Here is an 11,823-nt window from a genome sequence, read left to right on the forward strand (position 1 = left end):
GAAATCCAGAGTGCCCTGACATTTTTCTCGACAGCGTGATTGGCCTTCGTGGCCCTTTACTATTCACTGAGCTATAAATACGGTGTGCAAAAACGGTAGGTTCAGTGACTGAGATATCAGAGAACTTCTACTAGTAAGTAGACTATCATTAATAAAAATCAAAAATACTTTATTAAAAAACCCACACTGCAACAGAGGCATACTTTATGCGGATTATTCTGGTGGAGAGATAAAACAAAATTAACTTGGAATGGAATTCATTGCATATTCTCATCACACTCCACTTGCAATTCAGAACAACACTACTGTTTCATTATCTACAATTGTGACAGAGCCGACTGTCCCTATGTAACTATACAAAGAATTGGGAAAATTAGAAAGCCAAGTGTGGGCATTCCTATCACAATAGGACAAAAATCTCAACTGATTTTATTCAAAGCCCTACTTGTCATGCAACACCAAGACATTATTTGCAAATGAGATAAATGGGTACTCTCAAAGTTTATACCAGGACAAATGCAGTTTCACTAAAGGTTAGCTCATTATTGTAGAAGTAGTGGTTTTACATGAACTTTAGTTCACATAAATTCCCAGTCTTCATCCACGCCTCACTTCAGTGTTTTTCATCTTGTAGCTCTAGAACTACAATCCACAAAAGTAAGGAGAATAAGCATATTGACGGTTGACCTAAATTCACTACAAAAATGTCTCCACCTCTACTAAAAAACAGTACTTAGTGACACAGATTTGAAACGTTATATGAAAAAGACGTAACTATCCAGTCTCATCTTTTTCAAAAGCAAATATTTTCAGAACTGTTATTTGTATGTGAACCAGGAAAGAAAATTCAGGTGTGCACTCAACCATATTTTGTTACATGCATTTTCCACACAAAGCTACCTACAAGTAGAATATTATTTGTGGTTAATAGCACTAAAACAAAATTATGGCTCTTTCTGGTTGCTGCTTAAACAGACTTAGCATTTAACTGGTCTCAAATCAAGCTGAGAAAGCTTCGAAGTATACAAAAATATCAACCTATTCAAACACGGAGTTGCACACTGAACAAGCCCAGAAGCAAGAGTTAAGATAGATACCTACACATATAGTAGTTTGTTAGGCCTCAGACTAGTATACTGTCAAAGTCTGATGTAATCTAACCCCAAAAGGTCCTATGTTCCAAAACAGCACAGAGAAAACAACTTAGGTAGTCTCTCATCCAGGAATTAAATGACAGCCTTTGCTAGCAAACACTGAGGCACTAAAGCATATTAAAAAGGAATCCCTGTCAATGTCTTTAAGAGCTTTAGAATGCATTTAATGGTATTGCTAAGAGTTTACCAGATTTATTAACTATCAGTAACTGAACTGCATACAGCTGAGAAACGCATTTTCAAAATGCTTCAAGAAATTTTTAATGCATCAAGAATACTGACAACAATTAAATGATACTTAGCTTATCTTCAGTTCACCCTTGTATAGTACACCACTGGCAGATTCTGAAAGCAACAAGTATGCAAAATAACTTAAGTAAAATCTATAAATACTCAAAACAGTTGTCTTATTTTGTCCCAATTTTGTTACTGCAAGGCATTTATCTCCAGTCATAGCAACTTCTAAAATTGCATTCCAATACTACATTCACACTGTATTCTGTTTATAATATTAGTACAACTTTACTGTTTTAACTGGAGACCAGCATCTCCATTCTCCTCTCTACTGTTTGGACACCAAGCTGGCAGTTATGCTTCTTGTCCACTACCATCTTGCATTCCTCAAAGTGTTAGGTAGAAAAAGATCCTTCCTGCTCAAGCCTATGACCTGTAAGTTAAAATAGCATAAGGAAACACAGGTGTGAGACTCCTTAGACTTGGAACAAAAACAAACTCCTACCCCCATCTTCCAATCAAGTGCCCTAATCACCACACTGCTTAAGACTGGCATCATCTCCTATTCCACCAACGAGGTTTTAAACTCCATTCAAAACCCACTTATTTTGTCTACCAGCTGGACCTCAAAAGTGAACACAATTTCACATTATCCCTAACCCAATTCTACAGTAAACTGTGGCACAGAAATGCAGAAACAGAAAGAATCCTATTCTGCACCCATTTCACCCTCCACCCGGCACTATGCATTTCCAGTACTCATTTGCATATGGCACTTATCTCTGCTCCTCATCAATGGTTTTATTCAAGTCCTCACCAGACCATTACCTGGCCATCAACCAGGCCAGGCTGGATGGAGCTCTGAGCAACCTGGTCTAGTGGAAGGTGTCCCTGCCCATGGCAGGGGGTTTGGAACTAGATGATCCTTAAGGTCCCTTCCAACCCAAACCACTCTGTGATTATGAAATACCAGTGAAACTAACCACTCCAGAAGCAAATTAAGTCTAAACAGGACAGCCAATTTTACTATTAAACAAGCTCAAAACGGAATTAAGCATTTAAAAGGGCCAGAGTCAGAGCAAAACCATTCAGCCAGATGCTGCAAGAACACTCTCCTTTTTACCAACACAAAGGTTCTGGAATGGCTCAACTGCTTATTAGACAACATGCACTGTTAATTCCCCATATTCCAATATGGATTTAGAAAGTTGGCAAGAACCTCTTGAGTTTTAGTGAAACTATTAAAAAAAACAAAACAGATACAGAACATCCTTATGATTGTGATAGGTAACAACTCATATCACGAACTAAACGACTACAACAGCTTTATCCATGTAAAAAACAACATATACTTATATGCAAGAAATTATTTTATCAACTTTGCAAAGGGGAAATGGGATACAGGTAGCTATTTGACTCCAACAGTATTTTCATTTAAAGAAGCAGACCTTATTAAGTTGTAGAAGATACTAAGAATTATAAATCTGCTTCACAGAAAATTCACAGGGATTTTCATTACAGTACATTTGGTTTCTTTAGAAGCAATCTGCTTCGAGCAACGATTGTGAAGACTTCCTGTCCATTCTGGTTGCCTAGATACTGTTATATTTCACTGAAGATTTAATCAGGTACCTTTACTAAGTATATTACGCACTTAAATGCAATCCTACATTTCTAAAAGGCATATATGAGAATGTAATGAGGTACAGTTTATTTCATTAATTGAAGTACTGTATATTGGAATGCTGTTGATTCCTTTAAATAAGCTTCAGGGAAGTATTTTCTAATTTCAATATTGCATTTACATGCATCCCTAAACATAAATACATAGCACCCATATAAACATAAAGACAGATGTCAACACTGCTACTTGATTTAAGTTGTTACCTAAACATAAAAGAAATTCTCTTACTCAGAGCTTCACTGACCTTTCAATTACCAAAGCCAGGCAAGGAAAGCAATTTATTTGCCTGTAATACTTAACAACAAATCTCTTTAAGAACTGGTTGTTAAATGCTCTACATCAATTACCCCATCAGCTGAGATCCTGAAAGAATACTATCATGAGAAAATTTTAAAGATTACACAGAAGTATAGTTTTCAAGGAAGGGCTGGCCATTAATTAAACAAAAATGATGTGGGAAGACAAAAATTGAACTAAACAGATAACATGCTCAAGGAATAATGCATATAGGTATCTGGGACACTAAGTGATTTTTAGGCCATTTTGCTTGGTACAGCATGACGAGATACATGATACTTTACCTCCTGTTACATATTCAAGCTGTAGATAATTCCAGAGATTTTGAAGCTGGCTCTGGCTCCACAGCTTTGCAAATTCCAAGGGCAAAGCCATGATGATGGGAAACATCTTCCAAATTCCCAACCCTAACACTTCTTACAGCTATACTGCGAAAGGGTTATAAGCAGCCACACATAGATAGTCTATGACATCATATCATTCCTTCATTTCCCATCTTGATTCTCATTAAGATATCTTATTTTGTCTTGTCTGCTCCTACTTCATAGACAAGGAGAATGAAGTTTAGCATTAAGAGATGAGTTCAAATCTTTTATTGCAAAAGCATACGTTCTAGTACACAAGTCTCTCACCAAAAAGTTTATGGTTTAATTGTGATTGTGTAATAAATTTCAGTATCTTAATTATCCTTCTGCTCAGAAATGTCACTAAGTTGATCACTTCAAAAACTCTTGCCTTTTTTGAATACTGCACTTAAAACCTACTGCTTTCAAAAGTTCAAAGTTCTGATTTTTCTAACTGGTCTCTCTATACCTTACCAACTTAAATACTTTTTGGATACAGAATCTCTCAGGTGAAACCAACTAAGTTCAATTTACAGAATAGCAAAACAGTAATTTACACAAAGCCTGAGGTAACAGGACACTGAGCAAACAAGGGCAATAAATAGAACAGCTGACCTCAGTAAAGCCGGACAATGACTAAGACTCCACCTCAGAATAGCGAGTTTTCATCAATACAGGCTCTCCTATACACAGTTTGGAAAAAGACCTTATTAATAGATAATTATCAAGTCAGTTCAGATATATATTTAGTGTTTGCATGGCAGAAAAACTTCACACTTAATAGAACATCTTAAATACCTCTTTTCTACTTCATCTTCTACCTTGAAATTTGCCAGATAGTATATTACAGGAAAGCAGACATCCATCAAGCTCAGCAGCAAAAGCTGACTTCAGAATTTCACGCCTTCTGAAGCCAGACTCATGGCCTGGTTTCAAAATATTTAGCCAGACTTTAGGATATGCTGACTACTCAATTATTCCTTTTCAGAGGACCAAAACAACTAAAGGGTAAAATGTGGCAGCAAAAGAACAATCCACTTTGGCCATATGATTATATAAATCAGCACAGCCTAAATCTTCACAGCACAAAGCCTGAGCTCAAGTTGTGCCAACAACTATGCAAGGAGCTATACTGTGAAGTGAGTTAAAAATAACTTCACAAGAGGAAGTTAGCTTAAATACACAATCATTTCAGCACTATAATCCATAGGGCTGAAGTGAACTGTCATAGCAGCACAATAACAATACAATAAACTGTGCTGCCAGAAAATGTAGGAAGAAACAAATTAAGTCAGTGTATTACAGAACTTAAGTGTAGCCTTGAGCCACCACTGATGCTGGGAGTGAAAGGATGACCAAAAGGTACATTAACCAGAGCTTTTTTGGTCTCTGGTTTTGGTGGGAGGGTGGGAAGAAGCATTACGTTGATTTTAAATGACAACTTAAAGGAAAATATTTTTTAAATTTTAAAGTGTTTTCTAACTCTTAAAATATTAAAAAGCCTTAATGCCTAATGCAAGAGAAGTTACAGTAATTTGTATATATCCATAACTACACTTTTTCATCAACAGACAAAAAAGCAAAGTCACGATTACTGTTATCACAACATGGCACAAAATGTACCACTTGTCTTCAGCCCCTTCTAAAACACATACTGAAATACGTTTTTTCCTAAGAACATTAGGAAATTAAAATCATGATATCATAAATGCTGATTTTATGAAGAAACTTCCAAAATGAAGATTTTAAATAATGCAACAGGTGACCTGAAATCACTGAAGACAATTTGTATTGCGGTGATGAAGTCTATATACACATTAGACACCAATATTACAATGTTGTAAATTATTACACCAACATTCAAATAGAAAGAGACAAGCATAAAAGAACACAAACTGCAATTACACAAACACAACCATAACTGAATGGCTGTGTTTTCTGTATATCCATGAGCCTCCTTTCACAAAAGGAAGGGGGATTATTACACTATGGGAATCTAGTAATTTTGACTGTTCTTTGAAATTATTGTTGTATTTAGTACAAAGGCTTGAGGATTTCACTGACTTAACTACCAAGTCAGATATAAAAGTCCTCATAAATAACATCCTGATTGCTGGAGCCCAACTGTATCATATTAAAATGCAAGAGAAAAAAGCTCCCAGTTCAGAACTCCTGCTAGATCTAACCAGACAGGCAGAAAGTCAGAGGGCAGACAGACAGATCAACAAGCAAAAAAACCCCCTAATATTAAACACTTCTTTTAGGTATCACAAAACAGCTTTTAATTGGAAGTAAACTTTGTAAATATCTATAGATAATTGCCTCTGGAAGTGAGACAGGAAATACTTTGTCAGATACGTTTTAGACTAGGTTTGCATAACTTAACAAAGATGAGGTCAACATCTCTCAAGTGTGCAATGCTTGTTTGTGAGAATAAGGCTTTCTTGAGATCTCCCTTAAGTTCAGACTTCTATAGCCTTTTTTGTCTGCAAGCATGGTGAAAGAGAATACTCTGGAGGAAAGGCAAGAGAAGTAACAGTACAAACAGCATAGATATTTTTTTTAGTCCAATGTGCAGTCAGGTCTGGAGGAAGGCAGGTATTGCCAAGGACTACAAGGATCACACTGCTGAAAAGATGCGCATGCAGTGGGAGTCTGTTGACTAAGCAGACAGAAAGATGCAGCTCTATAACAAAAGAAAAGCAGTAGAGAAAAATATGCTTGAAGTGTGAAGATTTAGAAGAGTTAACTTCATAGAACTGTTCTAGTTGCTACCCTAAGGAATAGGAAGAACTGCAATGAAAGAAAAAGATTAAGAGCAGTACTCTGTCTGAAATTAAAAACCAGGTATCTTTAAGAATGTTCCAGTACAAATTACAAGGATCTATTCAGGAATGGAAAAGCGGCTTTGTTGGTCATGATTATAAAGGTATCCATTGAAGTTAAATCTACAAACAATTATCCAGAAAATAGACGGATAATTAAAGTTGTCAAATATATGGCCTGTGACCTCCTGGATCCCCGGATCCACTCCTGAAGACGTTTAAGACATATCTATTGCTCCTTTCACTGAATTTGCTATATTAGGTTAAGAATGTGATAATCCACAAGACAAAGTGCTAATCCTATAAACTCATGCTGCCGGTTTGAATATATTCATAAAACCTGATGAGTTAACCTCATACCAGAAGGCTTTCTACTAAATGAGGAACTGCCTGTTCTCCTGCAGTTGGCATAAATTCAGTCTTATGTGCTTTAGCTAATTCAACAGAAATGTACTTGCAAATCCACACCTGATCTGGATCACATGTATATTAACACAGTACATAAGAACCACCATCTCCCAACATGATTAGAATTACACTCGTATGGCAAGCACCACTGGAATTTTTATTTGATAAATACTAAAAGTTAAGATGAGGAACCATGAAGAGAAAAACAACATGGGTCTACTGCTTACACTGCTTGGAAGCTAGCCAAAATATACACTGCTTTTCAAAAATCTCACTCACACTTAAGCACGTGAAAAATTAAAAAAAAAACCCACACCCAAAACAATTACTTCAAACAATTAGAAAACAGAAGTTTAGGAACTGTCAACTTGACACAAATATTAAAGTGCTTAAGGAAAAGTACTTTTGCATGTTAGATTTTAGTGTTGGACAATATGCTAGACTGCACTTAAAATTTTATGGGAAGGAACAAAAAATATATGTATTTTTTGTCACACATTGAAAATAATTTTAAATGAAAGAAAGTTGCTTATTTAATGATTTTTTTTAAAATTAAAATAACCTAATTCCATGTATAAACAAGCATTTTCCATTTGGATTACAAACTATATGCTCAAATTCAGCTTACTACTAATAATGAGGATGGTGCTCAGAAATTTTTCAGGAAAGGTTATCCTGCCGTTGGGATAGCACATTGGAGTGCATAGAATTACAAGGATAAAATAGTTATACATGGGTAATGGTCAAAACCCAGTATTTTTGTTCCAAATGACCTGCCATCGAATTTGTACAAAATGATGCACCAATTTACAGATAATGATGAAAGAAGTTAGATAATCCAGGCCAAGAGTATTTTGCACAGCTTAAGTATGTCTGCTTCCTCCTAAAGACAGGACAACAAAATATAAATATAACATGGATCAGTGATATTGTTTACAAAGTCATGGTTTAGGTACAGCTGTGTCACATCTATCTCAATTAAATCACTGTTATTTCCTGTTTTAGAAAAACCTTTAGAAAAGCATATACTGGAATAAATTAAATTTAAAGGCTAGATACAGACTAATTTTATAAACACACCTCCCCTCAACTGAGCATTCTAGCTGAAGCTTCAGTAGAACTCTTTAGTCACCACACAAAAATATGAATTTTATAGACACTGTAAGAAATCTGTCTTACAGCGTCAGTAGGTATATAGCTACATGCTCTTTTTCTACATAAGCAAGGTACTTTAGATGCCTCACACACACTGTATTTTCCTGGCAGCAGACCACAATTTGTACTTTTCCTTTTATTTCAGTATCTTTTTAATAGAACAATCCCATAAATAGATGTAGTACAAGCAAGTAGATTATAAACTATGACATATGGGCAAAACAAGCGATTGGGAAAGTGAGTGGTGAGAAGGATGTGACTCTAGTGGAAGTAACTTTAAATAGTTTTGCGATCAGATAAAGCATTCATATAACATTTAAGACATCTGACAGAGTTGCAAGGAAAAGTAACTGAAAAACTTTACTTCCAAGACATGTGATATACAGAATTACATCCAAGGGTATATATACAAAACCTCAGCGTGAGTTCAGTAGATTATTATGTAATTTTTGTTTAAATAATGATTCAAACACTGGTAGTAAAAGAAGTTTGCCTGACAGTTTTCCTATCTCTTTTTAATAGGGGAGGGGGAAATATTAAACCAACTGAGCTACTGCTCAGAACACTATGAGAAAACACTCGTATTTGAGCATTTGTTCCATATCCCAAGATTTCATGAGATTCCAGCAGAAAAAACATACAGAAAAGCTTTTGAGGAAAGTATTAGAAACACACAATTTGTAAAATTTAAAAATCAAAACTCATAGCATAGTACTTTACACATAACAGCATTAAAAAAACTGAGAACAGTGACAGAACTCATTCTCAAGTTTAAAGCATACTTCTGTAGATGTGGACTTCATCCATACCCAGAGAGTATGATGAAAGATATGAAGACGACCACCAAACTACATGTCCTAGAAGTTCCATACGGAACAGCAAGGCACTGAAAAAATAATTTTAAATGCGTTGCCAGAAACCACAAAGCATTACTTTGTCATCTTTGAAAGAGACAATAGCAGCACTGCAGAAAGTGTTACGGATCTCATAACGGGATAACCTTTCCATACAACAGTCTGAGGATTCCAAAGGTGTACAGGACTAGGCAACCGTACCAACCCAAAGCCTAACACTTTCTGGAAAACAAACAAAAAATAAAAGCTTTAATTGCTTCTTTTCCAAGTGAAATTTTAAGTCTATAAACACATTTTAGGACGTTTGTTTTTCCCATACTAGGTTTGTTTCATCTCTTCATCTACACATGGAAGTGCTTCAGTTTCCTGTACCCTTCTGGAGCTATTTTAGAATAAAGTAACTTCTGTTGCTGAAGAGGTCTACTACAATGTTTGTAGTGAATCTAGCAAAATCGATGTTGAGCAAAGTGAGAAACTGGGCATTGTTTAAAAAGTTTTCCTGAAACTGTAGGTCTGGGAGGGGAAGGGAGTAACAGGGAAAGCTGCAACTCAACAGCTATCTAAGACCGGATTAGAATGATCCGGTCTCATTTAGTTATACGGCATATACTGCCGAACTCCCTACAATATTAACACAATGCAAATCTTCTAGCATTCAGCTGTCTGCAAGCTGTACAGTCATTTTAGTCTTGCACAAAGGTATTAATAATTACAACCTTCACTTTTTTCTTGTAATTTTTAAAATAGTCTGATTTTACTTATGTTTACACAAAAACATATCACAAAATATACAAAAAAGCTAGCTTCAAGTTCCCGAGTTGTGCTCACAAGTACACACGATACATATTATGTGAGTCATTATACGTTTAGAATCCCCATCAAGGTTGTACTTTCCGTTAAGATTTCAGCAACACGAGAAAATTCCACAAAAATGAAATTGTGAAAAGTTAAATGGTGCTTTGCCTTTTGTTCCTTTGATGCTTTCTGCACTTTATTCTTGTAGCACCAATTTATATGTCCGGGTCTACAAGAAACATTAACAGCAAACATCCTCCAACCAGCAATTTCCTTCCTCTAAGCAGAGATACACAGAATCCACGTCTTAAGTTTCAGATGTTATCCCCTTCATGTGGGAGTTAGGGCCCGGTCTGAACAAGCGCCCCGGGACAAACTACGCCGTGCCGCTTCCCCAGAGCGGCCCTGCCTGGAACCCCGAAAGAAGCCGAGGCGCCCACCTGCGTTAACGGGCTTCTGTGCCTCCCCTCAACCCCAGAACTTTTGAGGGGCCACGAGCACACCCCCCACTACGGCCGGGCGGCTTTCCTCCAGCCACGTTATCCCAGGAACGCATCCCACCGCCCAACCACCCTCCAAGCCGGAGGAGCGTGTCCCCCCTCCTCACATTAGCTGGAACTGGTGGGCACCTGCCCCGCCCTCGCCCACACAAGGCCCCTTGCCTCCGGGCTGGGAGGCGAGGGGGCACCTCACCCCAGGGCTTCGGCGGGAAAGGGGGATTACTTCAGGGGGACCCTGGCCTCACTGGAGCCCTTACCCAAGAGGAGCAGCTTGACCTCCCTGGCCGCCTTCTCGCCATCCTCCCGCAGGTTCCTGTCGATCATCTTGCTCCTCTCCACCGCTGCCTTGTCCTCGGCGCTCAGCGTGCAGCCCATTTTGGGAAGGGGGGTGTTTTACTTCGCCGGGAGATGAGAAGCAAGGGAGCGGCGGGGTTTGGCGCCCGGGGCCGCCGGAGAGGCGCTGAGGAGGGAGGGGGAGTGAGTGCCTTCCTCCTCTGTTTCTCTTCCCCCCCCCTCCCTCACCTGAAACGCAACGGCGGCGCAGGCACCACACGCCGAGTTTACCTCACACGCAAGCAACCGGAGAGGAAGAAAACGGGGAGGGGGGCGAGGGGAGGCTTGCCTGAAGCCGTCCCCCGGGGAACGCGGAGAGGGAGCGGGCGGAGAGCCGCTAGCGGAGGCCACGCTGCAGGGCCCGCTGCCCGCCGGGCCGAGAGGCTGCTGCTCCCGCCGCCGCGGCCCTGGCGCTCCCGCGGCACCGCCCCCGCCCCCCGCAGGCGCTCGGTCGCGCGCGCCGCCCACACGGCGGCGCGGATGTGGGGGGCGCGGGGGAAGGAGAGCGGCGAACGCGTGCTCGGCGGGAAGGGCGGGGCGGCCGCGCGTGCGCACGGCGGCCGCGAGCCGTTGCGGAGGGCGGGGGGAAGCGCAAGGCAACCGGGACGCGCGTGGCGCTAGAAACGGGCGCGGGAGCCGCCTGGGCGGCACCATCACCTGCAGGTGCCATCGCCGCACACCCGCCTGTGGCGGGGCCAGCCGCCGAGGGCTCGGATTTAAACGGCTCCGTGCGGGAGGTTCCGTCCCTCGGCGGGGCGGGGGAGCGCTGGGCGCGGCCGTACCACCGCCCGCAGGGGCGGTTCCGGAGGCTGGGGTCTCTTGCGGTGCGGCGGGGAGCGGGAGCCGGCGCCGGCGGAGGGGAGCGCTCTCCTCAGCCTCGCCGTCTGCTAACGATGTCCGCGCCTGCCTTGTGCTCGCTACTCGCCGCTTCGCTGCCGAGATCCGTCAGAGGGCCTCGGGGTCCAGCCCCCACGGCGCCGGGTGCTGGTGGGCTCCAGGGCGGTTGTCCCCTCAGGATGGGGTGGCCGGGAGGTGGCCTGGGGCTGCAGCGGAGCTCTCTGCTCTGAGGACTCACCAGCCAGCAGCATTTTTTCCCTCGTTAAAAGAAAGCCGAGTGAGACGATCCCACCCCACGGTTCAGAACCGCTCAGCCAGTTTTCGCGTGCCCTGCGTGCGTTCTGAGAGCTCAAGTGTAGGGCTGTCTGCATGTCCACTTCCCATCTGCCGATGGGTTATTTTG

The 11,823-nt window shown here is 40.8% G+C and overlaps 1 protein-coding gene across 2 annotated transcripts in view; it reads right to left on the reverse strand.

Annotated features, from left to right (window-relative positions):
* The window catches only part of LOC121088573 (guanine nucleotide-binding protein G(i) subunit alpha-1), a 36,315-nt gene extending 25,347 nt beyond the window's left edge, over window positions 1-10,968 (reverse strand). For both annotated transcript variants that reach the window (XM_040594883.1, XM_040594882.1), the window contains exons 1-2: window positions 10,815-10,968; window positions 10,508-10,710 (exon numbers count right to left, since the gene is read on the reverse strand). In XM_040594883.1, coding sequence (XP_040450817.1) covers window positions 10,508-10,625 — 118 coding nt within the window. In that variant the 5' untranslated portion in view covers window positions 10,626-10,710; window positions 10,815-10,968. The remainder of the gene's footprint in view (window positions 1-10,507; window positions 10,711-10,814) is intronic.
* Between the last annotated feature and the right edge of the window lie 855 nt (window positions 10,969-11,823).

This window comes from Falco naumanni, chromosome 5 (genome assembly GCF_017639655.2).
Source record: "Falco naumanni isolate bFalNau1 chromosome 5, bFalNau1.pat, whole genome shotgun sequence".
NCBI lineage: Eukaryota > Metazoa > Chordata > Aves > Falconiformes > Falconidae > Falco > Falco naumanni.